General features: G+C 41.3%; 1 protein-coding gene across 1 annotated transcript; it reads right to left on the minus strand.

The window, feature by feature from the left end:
* Window positions 1–5,372: 5,372 nt before the first annotated feature.
* On the minus strand, window positions 5,373–11,497 carry KCNK18 (potassium two pore domain channel subfamily K member 18). The gene is made up of 3 exons (XM_034775073.1): window positions 11,281–11,497; window positions 9,759–9,905; window positions 5,373–6,199 (listed from the first exon to the last, which is right to left on the minus strand). The coding sequence occupies exons 1-3, from the start codon at window positions 11,495–11,497 to the stop codon at window positions 5,373–5,375; spliced, it is 1,191 nt and encodes a 396-aa protein (XP_034630964.1).
* Between the last annotated feature and the right edge of the window lie 7,128 nt (window positions 11,498–18,625).

An 18,625-nucleotide genomic window follows, 5' to 3' on the forward strand; every position in this document is an offset into this window, starting at 1 on the left:
TACTTCATAGGCATGGTAAAACATTTGCAACTTTGCTGAGAATGGGGCTTATGCTGCCAGTGCTTTAACATAACCTTGTATGAGAATGAATCATACTTGTATTCTCTTTTCACATTTTTTGTAATGTATATTTTTCCATCCATGCATGATTCTAGATCAGTGGCCCTAAACTTTTCAGGATTGTGCCCCCCTTATCCTTGTCCAGGCCTCCCCGCCAGGGCCAGGAGCAGGGCTGAAGCTCTGAGAGAGGAGATGTGGCCAGGGGTAAGGAAGCTGAGACTGGGGCCGCAACTGGAGGCAGGTCTGGGGCTGGGAGTGGGGCTGGGAATGGAGCCACGGCCAGGGGCCGAGCCTGAGGGCAGGGCAAGACATGGGGCCGGGAGCTGAGCCGCAGCTGGAAGTGGGGCCAGAGCAGAGCAGGGCAGGGTGGTGCTCCCTCCTTGCCCCCATAGGGGCTGGCCTGCCTCCCCTCGTAATCCTGAACATTCCTCCATGTCCCCCTAGAGGGGCGCACCCCACAGTGTGGGGACCTCTGTTCTAGATATGTCTTTATATCTATATACACACATAGTGACACTATTATGTCATGATTCTTGCATGTTTATAAATCTCAGTAAGTAGACTTTATTATTATTATTATTTTTAATATTTTTAGAAAACATACTTCCCTGTAAGTTATGGTATGTCAGCCATTCACATCATGTATCTCTGAAAAGGTGTGCAGTCACTGTCATTTTGGATGGATGCCTTTCGCTGGTTGGAATTCAGCCAGCAATGGGGGTCAATAATCTCCTTATTGTGGGTGAACATTCTCCAATGTGATTAAGTATTGTGCTATATTCAGACAGCTGTAGGAACAAGTATGAGACAAGTCTGAAGAGTGAAAGGCTTCCTTCTGAATACATGCTGCACCACTTTAATCCCTCTTTCAATCAAAATCTACTTGACTCCTCGTAAGGAAAGAATATCATGGCAAACCTGTGGGATGAGTATCCTGTACCATGTGTCAGCTCCCAAACCTTAGATTGCTTCTCAAGTCTCTCTTGTCGTATGTGAAGTAGACCGCAATGTCAATGCTCGCTTATTTTAACAGACCAGTGGGTTTCTCTTTCAGATCACACAGCATAAAACTCGATGGCAGCCAGCAATGTTCAGTAGATTAAGTTTCAGTGGTAGCCGTGTTAGTCTGTATCAGAAAAAAAAAATGAGGCGTCCTTGTGGCACCTTAGAGATTAACAAATTTATTTGGGCATAAGCTTTTGTGGGCTAGAACCCACATCATCAGATGTATCTCACTTCCAATGACATGCATCCAAAGAAATGAATATTCACCCACGAAAGCTTATGCTCCAATACATCTGTTAGTCTATAAGGTACCACAGGACTTTTTGCTGCTTTTACAGATCCAGACTAACACGGCTACCCCTTTGATACTCACTTCCAATGGAGCATCAAGTGCATTAGCAGTTTTATATGCTGGTCTACAGTATACCCTGTCTCAGCTTTCCTGTTCATATAGGATTTTGTGGAAGTACCTGTGTAAGACAGTAATGTCATTAGACTAAACTTCATCATCCTGAATTCTCATCAATAGATCTTTGACATGGAAATATTAATTTTTAACTATCATATCTCTTCTTCATGGCATTGCGTTTTGTTTCTAAAATTACATTGGCTGATATGAGACATGCTTTCCTAAAACCGCAACAATTTGTCATGTCAGCTTGAAGGAATTTATAAATCAAGTTCTGTGGCTCTTATTCTGCCCATATACCATCACCAACACCATAGTTTCTTCAGCTGGTGTCAACTTGGTCTGAGCTCAAGAGATGATTGAGACAGTGCACTGATTATTTAAAAAGGAAGCCCAAGACTGTGTGCACAGTTGCTCACTAACATCTGTGTATGCACTTACTAAAATTTCACAAACAATTGCATGTGCAAATGGTTAGTTATTGGCATGCACAATAACTTGATTTCCAAATAAAAGTCAAGTAATTGTGCACTAATTTTTTACATTTAGACATCAGCCCTTTCTTTCTCTCTCTCTCAAAAAAAGTGGTCCAGTAGATAGGAGATCTTTTGGCTGCTGACAGCTACTATTTGCTGGGAGTCAGAAAGCAGATTCCCAACATTCTCTCACCGCTGTGCCTGTGTATTTTAACAAACTTGAGTGGAATTTATCTTGAACAATTTGAGCCCCCTTCCCTGTGAGTGTAAAGCAACACATACAGTTTCTAGAGTCGCAGCACATGGGTTTTGTTGACCATGTGTGGGGGTTGGGGAATAAGAAATGGGAAAGTTAGACTAACAACATGTTTGGTAGAGGTTCTTAAAATGTAGTAATTTATCCAGCAGCATGCAGTGTCCATCATGTGTCCTTCTCAATCGAAAAGTGAAAACCAGGAGCCCAGCTCTGTTATAGTGGAACAAAACATCCACCACCACCCCATTAATCTGGGAGTTCAGGGGTCTGAAAGTGCTTCTAGGAAATGGAAGGTTAGGGGTCAGAGAGTAATTCTCCCACCAGAATTTCTCAGGCTCTTGCCTCTGCTGAAGCTACCACAGAGTGCCTAGTAGTGTTAATTGTAGAGGTGGTTTTTTTATGAAGTGAATGCACATCCTCCTGGAACTAGATGGAAAACCAAAAAAGCGATCACAGAGCTATCTGATGTGATCAACACTTACCCCACTAAAATCTTGGCTAGATCTGAACCAGTGATTTAGAGATGAAAGGGCTCAGTATAGTCAAGTCTTCGTGCTATGAACAGAGCATTTTGGTGCTTAGAATCTCTCCTCATGTCCTGTTGCATTGGGTGATGCATTGAGCTCTGCCAAACTGCTCCTGAATAAGTACAAAAAGTAAACGCCAAAACACAAGTGCACAATATTAGCAGAAAACAATATGGGCCTAATCAAGGACCCATCCTTATGTATGCAGGTTATCCCTTTGACGTCAGTGGGACCAGTGACATGAGGAAGGCTAGTTGTGAGTGAGAGTTGCAGTACGGAGCCCTAACATAAAGAAAACTTTAAGAAAAACCAAAAAGGGCAGTGCAGGTATGATACAAAGCCCATTCAGTCAATCGGAGTCTTTCTGTTGAGCTTTGGATCAGGTCCAAGACCTTAATCCTGACCAATTTAATTCTGCGGACACAAGATGAGAATTGTTCGAATGGAAGCTACTTTACATTGAAGCCTGAATTGAGCTAATGTTTAAACAGTTAACCAGGAATTGTATGCTCTTTATTATTATTTTTAATTTTATTATACAACACATTTTTCTAGATCAGTGCATGTATTTTGTACATCATCGGCATTTCATTACTACTAATAACCATTAATAATTAGTACTGACTATAAATTACCATTCTTCATTGAGATTACAAGAGGTGCCATATAAATATTCAGAAAATATCAACTTTAAAGGGCAAACCTGCTAATAAAAATAACTTACATCACATAATGGTCAAAATGCACTATAATATTTACAGTCTTCATTCAATTTCAATTTTATGCTTATAATTTACAGGCTAAGACAGAGTTGGTTAAATGCAGTGATTCCCTTTATAGAGTGTGTATCTAGTTTTGATAGATAAAAATATGTATAGTTAGCATGATAGGATCTTTGTTCAGTAAAATTATTATTCCTAATACTTGGCACATATATTGTGCTTTACAGGTTCAGAGTACTCAACAAGTATTAACTATATAAGCCGCACCACACCCTTGGCTGTGGTAAGTGGTGTTTCCCTATTTTCAGATGGGGAAGTGACAGATGCAAAGTGATTTGCCCGAGGCCACACTGCAAGTCAGTGGCAAAGTTGGGATTAGAACTCAGGGCTCCTATGGTTCCAGGCCCAAACTCAGTCAGTTTAGACCATACTGTCCCACTAATAATATACCAGTAGCTATGGTTCATAATTTGTAACACAGTCTCAGGTTTGTTACATGCATTCCCACAAATTGCTATCTCTAGAATAGAAACTGTGATTAGCAGCTGCATGTTATAGACGAACACCATAAACTTATGTACACTACGCTGATTACAAAGAGTTGAAAGGATACGAATGCTGATCCTTAATACAGGGAACTGATTTACAGTAGAATGCTTCACTGTGCAGGACAGTAAAGTGTCTAAAGCTATGGTATTTATGTAACTTTGATTTCAAATATCCTGTTCCTAACTGGAAAAAAAGTTAAACATTATAGAAGAAATATTATTCTCACAGTAACAAACTTTGGGCTAGATCCTCAGATCTGGCTGAGCAGTGAATGAGGGGATAAAGGTGGCTAAACCATTTTTCCACTTCTCTGATCCTGGGCCAGCCAAGAGCCCATTTGGCTCCATTCATAACTTAGAGCAGCCTAAGACTGCTACTAGTTACATCAGCTAGAATGATCACCTAATGGCTGCTTTGTCAGTCAGAGATCACCAGAGTCCAGTGTACTTCTGCCAGTCCTGCAATGCTGGGGCAGGAAGTGGGCTAGCAATGCTGGCTGGCTTTGTGTCACCCAGGCGTTTCCCTACCCAAGGAGAATCCCCAGCTAGGGTGACCAGATGTCCTGATTTTATAGGGACAGTCCCAATATGTGGGGCTTTGTCTTATATAGGCTTCTATTACCCTCCACCCCCTGTCCCAAGTTTTCACACTTGCTGTCTGGTCACCCTATCCCCGGCTACGCATTTAAGAGCAGTTTTCTGTTTGCTTTCACTGCCTGAACACTACAAAACAGCTGGAGAGGATGAGGGGTTTTGAGAAAATTTGGCCTTTTAAAATTTTAACATTACACTGACCATTAAGAAACTCAGATGTGTTAATATCATGAATGAACAGCTAGTTGGGTGCATACCTTAATTATGTTTAATTATCTCAGGCCAAGTTCCGCCATTGAAAAGTGGGTATGTGTGTAACAGGGGACAGGGCCACTGTCTGGTCCTGGCGAACAAGAGGTCAGCCTTAGCTGTGCTTCTGCAGGTGCTGTGGGGAAGAACCATAATTTAACACTTTGGGCGGCAGAGAGGAGAGACTGCTGTGTGTAGACAGACCTCCACTACCAGGGCTTATAAGACTGAGCTGACTCCCGGCTCGGGGAGGGTTTTTTAAATGTTAGTTGTGGGTTTTTTATTTTTTCTGGTTACAAATATTATCCCTTGAGGAAAACCTTTGCTGACTGCACCTGTCTATTTTCTCCTGAGGCCTTCCACCAATTTACAGCATGTTCCTACTGATTTCAGAACAAGTGGAGCTCATGTAAATGAGGGGGAAATATGGCCCCCTCTAAGCCTTCCATAAAGCAGAGAGAAGAAAACGCACTAACAATTTCATCTGATTGCAATCGCCAATGAATGTGACCGGGAGAAATGATGGCTATTTTTTACGCGGATACTTCTCATACTGTGTTGACGTCTTCTGACTAACATATGAAATCACCTTTTTGTACAAGCCAATCAATCGGTCTTGTCCCAGCTTAAAAGCAATGATGACTATTTCCATACCGATGACAATATAGAGGGAAAAAAACAAGAAAAAGTTGGGATGTTCCAAATGAATATCACCAAACCCAATTGTTGTCAAGGTGATAAAACAAAAATAGAAAGCCTCCTCGAAATCCATGTGGTTTTCCCAGTTTGGAAGAATAGCGGCTGCACAGGAGATGTATGCAAAGACAATTAGTGCCATTAGCAAGATGGGCACATCGAGCTTTTCGAGTTCTTTGCCAAAGTTTTCGATGACACAGGTCATCTTCCCTGAATCTAGTTCGGGACATGAACTCCATCTTTCAAATTTGTTAATTCTTGGTGGCATAAGATATTGATTTTCTCTTGCAATTAGCATTTCAAATATTTCAGCATTCTGGTATTGCAGTGACTTCCTTTTAACAGAGGATTGGCTTTTCAGCACTTCTGTGATACTTAAAGGTTCCTGGATGACTATTTTGTGTTGCATAAGCAATGATGATCTAGTTTTTATCTCATTGTTTTTCTTACAGACGCATCCAGAACACAGTTTAGCTGGTTTAGAGGCTAACATTTTTGAATTAAGTTTCCTAAATTTATTGTAAGACTTGGATAAGATCGTTGCAAGGATGTCTCCCAGGTCTGTCAGAACCAAGAACATCAGAGGTATGCCAAATAATGCATATAGCATACACAGATATTTTCCAACCTTTGTTACGGGGTAGCTATGGCCATAACCTAAAAACAAAATAAAAATAGAACACTGCAATTTATTTTGTATTCAAAACATTGAACTTTTAATACAGTTTTAAGTCAATAATTTGTGTGGTGATATTTTAGTCAATAGTCTGTGTGGTCTTTTTTTTTTTTTTTTAACATTTATCTCAATCCTTTTTAAAACTTCTTAGGCTGGGGGCTTTGTACATGGGTGTGACTTGGAGCAGAAGGACCTTCACTGTATTCCTTCTGAAAGAGCATATGCACAAACCATAAAACTTACCTGAAAGCAGAGAGTTTTTTGTATGTGGTAACTCATACATAGAAATTGACCCAGAATGGAACACCAGATCAAAACTCCCTGTATTTTGGTAAATTCAGATCTGGATTCTAATCTGAATTTTTGCAACTGGTTATTCTGTTTAATAGCTTGGAACAATGAATCCCAGCATCCTCAAACCTTATGACTCGGGGCCATTGTTGATCATAATTGTCACTGTCAATGATTTGAAACTATTTACAGTTTGTTAGATCTGATTTTAATGGCAGGAGTTGCATTTGACATAGGGAGAGTTGTAAAACTGGGCTTTAGGGGACACACATTTTCTCCATTGAAGAGCATGGCTGGAAACCAATAACACTTTACTCTAGTGATCTAAAAAGTACTGATATCAAATGTAACTAATGCAAAAATATTACCAGACTTCCACTGCCAAATGATCAATTTAAGTAACAAAATGGTAGTGTAAGATATTCAGCTGCAAATTAAATTAGGACATAGGACTCCTTTTCTGCAGTTATGCCATTGCTTCTTTGGATGTGAAGTTAAAATCCTAACCCTAAGTTAATGCATTTCCATTAGGGAAAAGATAACAGAGAGAAATTGTATTAAAGTTTTTAATGGAAGTTCTCTGTCCTCCAAAAAGGCATAAAGAATCCTTTTTAAAAAATGCTTTTCTCTTCCTTAGTCAACACTATTTCCTCTTAGACGATTTGGGGGTCTGTCTTTAAGATTATTAAACCAAATACTGGAGTATAATTGCCAAGTCACCTTCATTCTTACTAAAGATAGTTATAGTCTTTATGGTCTAATCCAGCCTCTGCCACTAACTCAGTATGTGGCCTTTGGCAGTTTATTTATCCTGTGTGCCTCCATTCCCACATCTGTGAAATGGGGATGCTAATTATTACTCTGCAGAGGTAAATGGTGAGGATTAATTACTGTAATTAATATGTGGAGAGTGATTTCTTTTTTCCTTTTGATTCATATACATGAAAGTGCCTATCACAGGTTATAGTTGCTTTAACATTTATTACAGATATAATCCAGCCAAATAACAAATCAACAGCTGATCTCACCCCACACAAATGGCTCTCAATCAACAACAAAAATGAATATCCCTGGCTCCTCACCTCCTCTAGACCCCCAAGCATCTTAGGCCTTCCAAAGAGCCTAAGCAAACAGATGTGGTTTATAGCTTCCTGGGAAGGTCAACAAATAGGGCTTATTTTGGATCAAGCACATAGGAGGGGAGTAGGAATGCTTCTAAGTGACTAACTTACTTCTGAAAATAAGACTTAAGGTCCTAAATCACGTAAGAGATTTGGACACATTTACCTGTCATAAATATTTACTACTACTTACTAGCACCTGCTACCTATTCGTCCTCATTTTTCACCACAGAGGAAACTATTTTGCATTCCTAGTGTGAGACCCTCTTACATTGCACTCCCCCCAAAAATAGCATCAGCCACAGCACTTACTAGATTATATCCTTAGCCAATTTGGTTTGATGTTTAAGCAAAATGTGTCCATACTGGTCCTTTGGTCCTTACTCAAGCAAAACTCCCCATTGAAATTAATGGTTTCTAGTTTTAACTATGGTTTGTCTTCCTTTTTAAATCATTTGCAATAGCAAAATATTATATGCGGAAGAACATGAAATTGCAGAGATGAAAGAGAACCAAACTTCCATGTAGACCCATTCCACAAATCAGCTCTTATATTGTAGTCAGGGGGGATTTTGCCTGAGTCAGTAAAATAAATAAATAAAATCCTGATGCCTCTCTCACAGAAGTCCCATAAGAAAAGGTGCAGATGTAGACACACCCACTCTGGTTGTAGCTCGTCCGCTGCCTACATAAGCAGAGGTACTTATGGGGTAGTTCAGTCATATCTAGAAAACCTGTGGTGCAGGATATTCCATGTATAATAAACACCCTGGTGTGATTACATGCTGGTTCTATGCTGTAAAGAAAACAGATGGATTTTTTTTAATGTAACAAAGAGGAAGATTAACAGCCATGGAAGGGCAGAAAGGGGTAACCAAAGAAAGTAGTCTAAGGAGTGGGAAGGAGACTTTAATCACGCAACTTGAGATCTTGAAACTGATTTCTTAATAGCAGAATTGAATAGGGAGGAGTATAGCTGAGGTTATACAGGAAAATGAATTCTGAGTCCAAGCACTTTTAGAGGCATGAGTATGTGCATGTTGTTTGAAAACTGTGGATTCTGTCAGATAACTTTTCATATCCATATTTAGTTTAACTGAATTTTGGTCAGTTGAATAAATACAGGTTTCAGCTGGATATCTGACTATGTTACCATCTTTAAAAAAAACACACGTCCACCCTAGAAATCTTCTGTCTCTGTCCCTTTCCTTGTTAGCCTCTCTGGATTGCTGCTTGCTGCCTCCAGACCTTCCCTCACAAAAGGTGGTGTTGGTCATTGTCTCAGGCATGCACGTTCTAACTGAGTGGTTCTATATGGAAGACTTAGTCACTGCCTGCGCTTGCCAACGGGTGAAACTGGTGTCAAGAAGAACAGCAGAAGCACATGGAAAGTAGCACCCCATAGTGTTGTAGAGAAGGGACTAGAACAGGTCATTTTTGTTTGTATCTAGGTCATCTGTCTACACCTGGAGCCGGAATGGAAAATTTCAGGAGTAGTGGTTTGAGCATTGGCCTGCTAAACCCAGGGTTGTGAGTTCAATCCTTGAGGGGTCCATTTAGGGACCTGGGGCAAAAATCTGTCTGGGGATTGGTCCTGCTTTGAGCAGGGGGTTGGACTAGATGACCTCCTGAGGTCCCTTCCAATCCTGATATTCTATGATTCTACGAATATGCCTCGGTGGATACATAAGAAAGAATTAATTATAATGCCTTATATTTATAACACTCTTTTCAACCTAAACAACTGTGAAGCTCTTTAAAATCAGATCACCACCTCTCTGGTGGAGGGCAACACCCAGCATAATACACAACAGTGGGGAGGGCAAGAGCACATTTTGAACCAAAACAATAGAGAAAACTTGTTTGTTCTTTTTTACAAAAAAGTTGCATTAGGTCATGATGACCATGTGTGCATGCACCTGAGCATTTAATTTGCATGTGCAATTACAGCAATCTAAGTGCTAAAATGCATTAGAATATACCGGTCTAGAGAGCCCTGGATAACATTTTAACCCAAACTACTCACTATAAATATATGTTGTTCCTTTGTGAATTCATTGGATGAAACCCATGAGTTAAATGCAGTGATTAGCATCAAATGTTAAGTGTCCTTTACCTCAGAACTTACCCACTGTTGTGAACACAGTACAGCAGAAAAAGAGAGACCCAAGGAAAGACCATCGTTCTTTTGGATCGTCAAACCATTCCAACTTAGCTTTGATAAGCAGGTCATGGACTCTTTTCTTAAATATCTTCTCGTTTTCTGTCATATTTTCTGTTACAATAACAAAATAGCATGTGGTAACTGCTTCAAGACTCTGGGCCACCCCATTAGCTGCTGTAAATCAGCCTAACTCCATTATGCCGGCTGAGGATCTGGCTCTGTTACTTTAAAAGAAGAACCTATCCCCACACAAACCTATCTTTGCCCATGTCGTAAGTAGAGTCAGGCTAGTAGCTGTGGTGAAGAAACAGAGGAGGGTGGGCTGATGGGTGAAAGCATTAAAAAATGAGAACAAAGAAACTGGGTAATTTTAAAAAAGAGAAAGATAGAAGATATACCAAAGAAAGAATGACACAAAATTTGACCTCTCTCTTTCATGACATCCAGCTCTTTTTTCTTTTAAGTACCTGGTTTATTCTTCTTCTGGTTGAATAACTGAACTGGGGGAGACGGCGGTAAGAGGGAAAAGAGGTACAACCAGCCTGGTCTTTTACTTAAGAAAGTAAAACAATTTGTAATCAGAAGATAAACAGATTTGTGGTCTACTGCTGAGACCCATGGCCCCTACCTGTGGATAAATACCAAATGCATTATCTCTAGCAGCTACTCCTATAGCCTGCACATATAGGCATCTTTGGAGTGTGACTTACCCCTGTAATCCCTCCCTGATAAAAATCACTTCCAAAATACAGTAAGCTCAGTTGAAAAAAGGCACTCGTATTCTGGAATAAGTGTCCACAGAGGGTTTATACTGAAATAAATAACTTGTCTGGAATAATTATTCTGGAGTTGCTATTTTGGTAAATTTTTAAGTGTAGACAAGCCCTCAGAAAGAGCCAGTGACCATTCACTAAAAGCTCTTTTATCTATTTAGTCTGCTGTAGACAATGAATAAGTGCTACCACCCCAGTCCCCACCACCCTCTCTTTCTTTGCCATCCTGACATTATATCCCCTCTACTTGGACCATCCTTCACATAAATGATTATTAGGATCCAGCTTTTCTTTGACTCTCTGAACTGTTATGTTTTTGTTTTGTGAGGCAGCAGGCTGACCTCCTATTGCCAGGCGACTAACGGAGACCCCCATGAGGGATGAACTGAGCTTGTTACAATAGCTAAGCAAGCTCAGTCACTGTTTTGCTACCCAGGGTAACTTTAAATCTTTCCAGTGATGCAAGACAAAGCGAAGTAGATAAGCACTACAAAAATCTGGTCAAACATTCACATAGGGATCGTGGAAGCTTACAGCCTGGAAATCATAATTAAAGCAAATAAATACACTCTCTAAACGTAAGGAAAAGCTGCTTCCAAGCTTACCCTTCATTATTTTGAAGTATATAGTCACAAGTTAAGAGATCTAATTTGAATGACAAAGGGATCAGTAATACCCTGTAAGCGAAGTCATTTTTCTATTACTGCACATACCTGTAAAATTTTGTGAGAGGTTCCACAGATTCAGCATAAAATCCTTATAGTCTTTATTTTCATTGCAATTTCTGTTACCCTCAATGTGAGAAAACATGACAGCCCCCAGAAAAGCATAGATCACTAAAGAAGAGATGAAGCAGGCATGAGGAAACACCACCCAAAACACTTTTGTGCACATCTTTTTGTCTTGCTGGGGACGAGATCTGAGTTCCATCCTCAAGACTCCGTTTGGAAAAAATCAGCTAGAGGTTTCAGAAACAGGGACGTGAGAAATCTCTGGCGTTTCAGTGAAGCTTCTCCTAGCTGGGAAATGAGAAATCCTCTGTTTCATGCTTTCAGAAGGAGGACTTTATAACTGAACACTGTAGTAGTGTCCCAATGGGCCCTGGAAAGAGCCTACGACTAATCAAGTCTTAAAATATCTGTCAGATGATGATACAGCATGCTATAGCACTGAATTACTATTGATCAGGGAGAGCTGTAATGCACACAGATGACCAGCTACTGTATGTATCTACTGGACTAAATTGCAGTTTAAAGTTTCTTGTACTGAACTTCAGTTTTTGTTTTTTGTTTGTTCATTGGCACAGTGGAAGCAAATTTCCCAGTAACAGATGAAAAGATGCACAGTGTAAATAAAGGACATGTATGTGATATGGGACATTCCACCAGGAATGAAGGGGAGAGACCTATAATTTATCAGAGGCAGACAGTGCTGGGACAAGGGTCATTCCGGCAGGGCTGCAGAATAAGTCCATCTCTCCTACTGATGCATTAAGCTGCTGTCTAGGCCACCTTATATTGGTTGTTTTCTTTAACTGTAAAGGATTTTGTCTATGAGGCCAAACCATGAAGTCCTTGCCCAATTCTCGCCCAATTTTTAGCCCCATGCTAGTGACTTTTCTGGAAGCACATCTAATCTTCAAAACCAAAACTCTCACTCTTATCCCTCACTCTGAGACACTGAAAGTGATGAGCACGGTCACTGTCCTTTGCTATTTTTAACAGTGAGGGTAACTAGAACAGGCTACAAAGGATGTGGTAAATTCTCCATCTCTTGTAAGGCTTTAAACAAAGCCTGGAAATCCTCTAGTACCCCCACAAGATATTGAGCTAGCAGCTGCTGAAATGTTATGGCCTTTGCTATGACGGAGAGCAGACTAGCTGATCATAATGATTCCTTTTGGCCTTAAAATCTGTAAGCTAGCTCCTCGGTTGTGGTCCGTTGTGGAGCTCCAAGGTGTGGTGTGTTCATCCCAGCTTGGCCCATCTGCTAGGGAAGCAAGGACTGGGAGCTGCATTCTGATCTTCAGCTATCTCTTCAGGGCTTAGTCCCTGATACGACAGACTATATGACTGACTGTTATTTATTTATTTTTCACTGGACCGGTATATCATTTTTAGGCAATAGACCTAGAAATCCTTTTTGCTGTTTAATCTGCTCTTTTTGGTTTTACACAAATGCTCCCTTAAAACACTTGAATATTGCTCGTGTGTATATTTTGTAGTTCAATGTTAATTAGCAAGAAAGCCTACCGCATTTTCACATCACAGGATTGTAATCATAGTGGTGGCATGACTTGTCCTAGGGACTAGATGACCTCCTGAGGTCTCTTCCAATCATATCTTCTGTGATTCTATGATTTTGTCATCTGCTTCTCAAATTTCAGCCTCAGTCCTGTAAGGTGTGCTGAATCCTTCAGTCCCATTGATATTCAGTAGGACCAAAGATGGCTTCACAATTCCCAGGACATCCTCAGCCACTTGAAGTATCAAGCTCGGAGCTTGCAGCAAAGAGAGAATTTGATAAAAATATATTCAGTAAATGATTTTTACATTAGCTGCTTAATCTAAAGCATTTCCCCGCTGTCACTGTGTTACATATTTGGGCTCAAATGCTTAAAAGCAAACTGTGATAACCACAAACTAGTCCAAATTGAGTTAATGCTACTAGCACTGAAAGAGATTTTTGCAGTCTGCATTTCCTTTTCATATTAATGGACTGCACAACTTACGCATTTCCTAAAGGCCATTTCTGAATTCCATTTCTTTCATTAGTGCAAATACACATTGCTCTAGAGATGACACTTGAAAAGGTTTTTGGGCAAACCTGCAAGATTTAATTAATCCAATGCCAATAAATGTATATTACCATTTGTAGTTCATCTGGTTTTCTTTGATTACAAAAGTTCAAATTAGAAAGTCCTTTCTTTGTACACAGAGAGGCTTTTAGATAATCAATGATAACTCTTCCTGCATATAACCGTCCATTATTTTGTCAACGGATCTGCTATTTAGATGCTCTTCAATCAAACTCCATTACATTCAATATACTGTACTTTCAAGTATTAAATGCTCCACTATCCAAGTCCACGTAACACAATGTCTAGCCAGGTTCAAGCTTTTTCTTTTTCAACAAGTCTGATGCAAATGATAGGTATTTGTAAGTATTTTATAGAAATTATACAAGGACAGATTATGACTGTGCTACAGTTTGCCTGAGGCATTGACTCCAATGGGAATAGTGTGCGAGTAAGGACTGAGATCCTAGTCCTGCAAAGACCGAAGCACTTTCAAATCAATGGAAATTGAAAGCACTCAGTACCTTGCAGAATTCCGTTCTAACAACTGGAGGATTTGGCTTGTTTTTGTTCGGAAATGCACTGCAGTATTCAGTGCTCCCCATTCTCACATGAGCATGAATATCTCTGCATACTGAAGTGCACTTTGGGATAGTCAGGCCCAGTCAGTATGGACATTTTAAAATGTGGGTTTATAGAAAATAGACCTTGTCAGGCTAACTTGACTTTTTTATGTGATTACAAGTTTGACTGATAAAGGTAATAGTGTTGATATAATAGACTTCTGTAAGGCATTAGAGTTGGTGACAACACAACATTTTGGCTAAGAAAATAGAACAATACAAAATCAACAAAGCAAAAATTAAATGGATTTAAAAACTGGCTAACTGATGGATCTCAAAACGTAATTGTAAACAGAGAATCAGAATGGGTGTGTTCCTTCTGGTGTCCTGCAAGGATCAGTTCCCAGCTCTATGCTTTAGCAATGGCCTGGAAGAGAACGTAAAATTATCACGGATAAAATTTGCACATGACACACAGCTTAAGGGAGTGGTAAATAATGAAGAGGACAGGTCACCTGATAGAGTTATCTGGATCACTTGGTAAGCCAGGCTCAAGCATTTTAATATGGCTAAATGTATACATATAGGAAGAAAGAATGTAGGCCATAGTTACAAGATGGGAGACTCTATCTAGGGAAGCAGTGCCTCTATAATCAGCTGAACATGAGCAATACTGTGGCCAAAAGGGCTAATGTGATCCTTGGATGTATAAACGGGAATATCAAGTAGGAGTAGGGAGGATATGTCCCTCTATATCTGACACAAGTGTGACTGATACTGGAATACTGTGTCTACTCTTAGTGCCCACAATTTAAGAAGGATTCTGATACATTAGAGGGGGTTCAGAGAAGAGCCATGATAATGATTTAAAGGATGAGAAACAAGCCGTATAGTAAAAAACTAATAGAGCTCAATCGGTTTAGCTTATGTGATGGTTGTTGGGATGCCCAGAACTGGGAGTCAGCTTGTTACTCCCTTGCCTCTAGCTAGAGAAAGACTTGCTTGTGCTTAACTGAGTGTCAGGTCCCTAACAGTTCCACTTTGTTAGCTACCCAAACACTCTCCTCTGGGCTATGCTGCCCTTACTTTATCTTGCACATTAACAATAGGTGCACCCTAGTCCCTGAGCCACTTTGAAGCAATCCTCTGTAATATTCATCCCCTAGCCACTGAACACTCTCAGTAACACCAGATCTGCTGTCCCCAAAGGAACAGTGTACACACCAAATTGTGTGATTCAACCAGCTCCTTATATAATACCACAGCACTGAGGTATATTTATAGTGAAAACAATCATAAGTTTATTAGCTAAGATTTAAGAGAGAGTGAGTAAGGATAATGGAAACAGAAGGGTTATGTATAAAACAAATTCATAACATGATTCCTAGAGCCTAAACTTAACAGGTTAAACTTTTCTCTAAATAGAATCATAGAATATCAGGGTTGGAAGGGACCTCAGGAGGTCATCTAATCCAACTCCCTGTTCAAAGCAGGACCAATCCCTAACTAAATCATCCCAGCCAGGGCTTTGTCAAGCCTGACCTTAAAAACCTCTAAGGAAGGAGATTCCACCACCTCCCTAGGTAACCCATTCCAGTGCTTCACCACCCTCCTAGTGAAATTTTTTTTCCTGATATCCAACCTAAACCACCTCCACGGCAATTTGAGACTATTACTCCTTGTTCTGTCATCTGGTACCACTGAGAACAGTCTAGATCCATCCATCCGGAGTTAGGAGATCCTGGGAGAACCCTGGCTTCCATTTCAAACTTTAATATGTTTTAGCCCCGGGGGCTGGGACGTGAAGCTGGAGCCAGGCGAGCTCAGAGGGACGAGCTGTGCGTTAGCATTTCCAAGCTGGCATTTTTCAGCCACTCTCATGGTTTTCAGAGCCTGATGAGATTTTCACCCCCCGGCGCTGCACACACCTGCTCCAGACTCCGGCAGGGCAGGCACCAGCCCAGGGCGGGGCAGTGATGAGGAGTGTTTCCCTGGCACCACAGCCTCCAGAGGGGAGCAGAGAGTACAGCTCTGGGCAAAGGCAGCCCCTGCAGGGCCCTTGTTCAAAGCCAGGCCCAGTGCACTGCACGTGGCAGGGGCTGGTGCTCCCCCTTGGCCCTGCTGTCTCCTCACCCCCACCAGCCAAGCGCCATCTCGGCTCCACTCCCACTGCTGGACTTAATTAGTGAGCACTCAGTGTGCAGCATGGGGAAGTTCAAGTTGATCTCACCCCAAATGTCCTTTTCAGCGTTTCAACTGAGTCTGTTTCAGATCCTGTTTTCATTAATGTAATCACGCTGCCCAATTACTTCTGAGGTTCAGAATAAAGGGGTGTCTCTGTGCCTCTGCCTTATATCCCAAAAGTTCATTCTCTGTCCTCAGGGACAGTAGAACCCCTGTCGCTTGTTTTTTTTCAGTTGATTTCACATCCTCCTGTTGTCTTTGTATGTATTGTAAATGACTTTCCACTGTGTTACCTTACAATGCTTACTTCATGTACTGACCAGTCAGGAAAGGTGAATAAACCTCCTTTATCTGGCAGAAACCTGTTTGTCAACTCTGCCTTAATAGAGAACTTAGGAACATATAGCCAGTATATGTACATGACTCCTTACATAGTAGCAGTACATACATTTCACAAGGATATTCATCACCACTGTGGCTCTGACTTTCATTTAAGACCTTACATAATAGTCTTTATCGATTAAATACTATGCAAGCGGTATGCTTGGTGTAGTGAGTTTGTCAGGCCAGTTAGGAATTGCTGTTACAGGACACGGAATGCTTTGCCAGCTAGCACCAGTGGGCCTCTATGTCACAGCTTCACAAAGAGCATGTTAAGGGGGACTTGCTCAGTTTATAACTACCTACATGAAGAACTACGCATTGTCGTTGTAGCTATGTCAGTCCCAGGATATTAGAGAAATGAGGCGGGAGGGGAGAACCTTTCTAATTCCAGAAGAAGAGCTCTCGGTGGCTCGAAAGCTTGTCTCTCTTGCCAACAGAATCTTGTCCAATAAAAAATATTCCCTAACACACCTTTTGTCTCTCTACACAAGGAACTGAAATTTGATATAACAGGGCCCATTAATTTAGCGTACAAAAGTATAACAAAATCCAATGGCTGGAAGTTGAAGCTAGACAAACTTAGACTAGACATAAAGTATAATTTTTAACGGTGAAGGTAATTAACCATTGGAACAACTTACTAAGGGTTCTGGTGAATTCTCCATCATTAGAAATTTTTAAATCAAGTTTGTATGTTATGCAGGAGGTCACGTAGGTCCCTTCTGGCTTTATAACATCTGAGTTTATGAAATGCACGGGAGCAGAAGCTGCATTAAGATCCAAGGGAACATTTCTGGGTCCAGGTCTGAAAAAGAGAGGTTGAGGAAGTAGGCCACATGCACTCAGAAAATGCCTCTTGCCAAGCAGGGGCTCCCCTTACTAACAGTGGGCACCAGGTCCCTGTTGCAGTGCAGACCCCTCTTATTGGCTTTGGGGAGGCAGGAATTTAACCAGGAATCATTCCAGTTTCATTATCAGTACAGACAGTTTTATCAGTAACAATCACCTTGATCAGCCACGGACCGATTCAAAATCCAACTTGCTCCAGCCTCAGTCTCTCTATAGTGTGAGCTTAGAGTGATGAGTTGGTGTCTCTGTTGCATTTGGCATCCACTGCCATAGTCCCAGTGCTGGCCTAGACTTCTCTGCTGGGTCTTTCCTGCCCCCTGGGTCTGGTCCCATGGTTGATTCCTTGGCTGTCGGTTCCAACTGTACTGCTCCGTGCTTTCTACCAACTGCAGCAATGTACAGTCCCATGCTACCCAACCATGCAGGATGCAATGGGAGGGAGAGAGGCAGACCACGTGCACCCAGAAAATGCCAACCAGTTTGCCCTCCTCCCCCAATGAATAGACAATGGGAAAGGGAGTAGTTCACTGAAAGCTAGTCAGTCATCTGCCCCTGAAATCACTGGCAAGGTAGAAAGCCTAGAAAAAATAGCATTAGGCCAGAGGGAAGTAAAGGTGCAACCACTGGAGTGGGATTGGTGAGAAAAACGTAATCTTGTCCCTCCACCACTCACCTTGTTACGAAGCTTGTTGCATTAATGCATTATCACTCCCGGTCTCCTCACCCCAATTCTTTGAAATAATTGCATTGCTGGAGGGAGCCCAAGGCTTCTGCAAACAGGAGGTGTGTGATGGACTTTTCCCTTTCTCTCCTGCATCACCCAATGCCCAAATCGCCTGAGTTAAGACAGCACCTCCTGCCTAGGACTGACAGAGGCACTGTTTTGGAACAGAATTTCTTCATCTTCAGCCTTTTCTGTTCACTAACTTGAACCCCTTTCTGAATTAGTTCAAGAAGCAGAAATATCTGCCATTGGCAGATTCAGTGCAGCAATTCTTGCCAGTGAACAGAAGATCCATTGCAGGTAATGAGGTGCAAACAAACCAAAGCAAAGGATACAGCATTACTAAGGGTACATCTACACTACAGCGGGGAGTCGATTTAAGATACGCAAATTCAGCTACGTGAATAGCGTAGCTGAATTCGACGTATTACAGCCGACTTACCCCGTTGTGAGGACGGCGGCAAAATCGACTTCTGCCGCTTTTTGTCGGCGGCGCTTACTACCACCTCCGCTGGTGGAGTTAGAGCGCCGATTCGGGGATCGATTGTCGCGTCCCG

This window comes from Trachemys scripta, chromosome 7, assembly GCF_013100865.1.
Source record: "Trachemys scripta elegans isolate TJP31775 chromosome 7, CAS_Tse_1.0, whole genome shotgun sequence".
NCBI lineage: Eukaryota > Metazoa > Chordata > Testudines > Emydidae > Trachemys > Trachemys scripta.

Bases quoted from the DNA above. Each gene is read 5' to 3' on its own strand.
- KCNK18 (XM_034775073.1), bottom strand. From the start codon at position 11,497: ATGGAACTCAGATCTCGTCCCCAGCAAGACAAAAAGATGTGCACAAAA. The intron at 9,906-11,280 runs GTATGTGCAGTA...TTATTGTAACAG, and splicing joins CCTCTCACAAAATTTTACAG to AAAATATGACAGAAAACGAG. The intron at 6,200-9,758 runs GTAAGTTCTGAG...TTTTGTTTTTAG, and splicing joins TACTGTGTTCACAACAGTGG to GTTATGGCCATAGCTACCCC.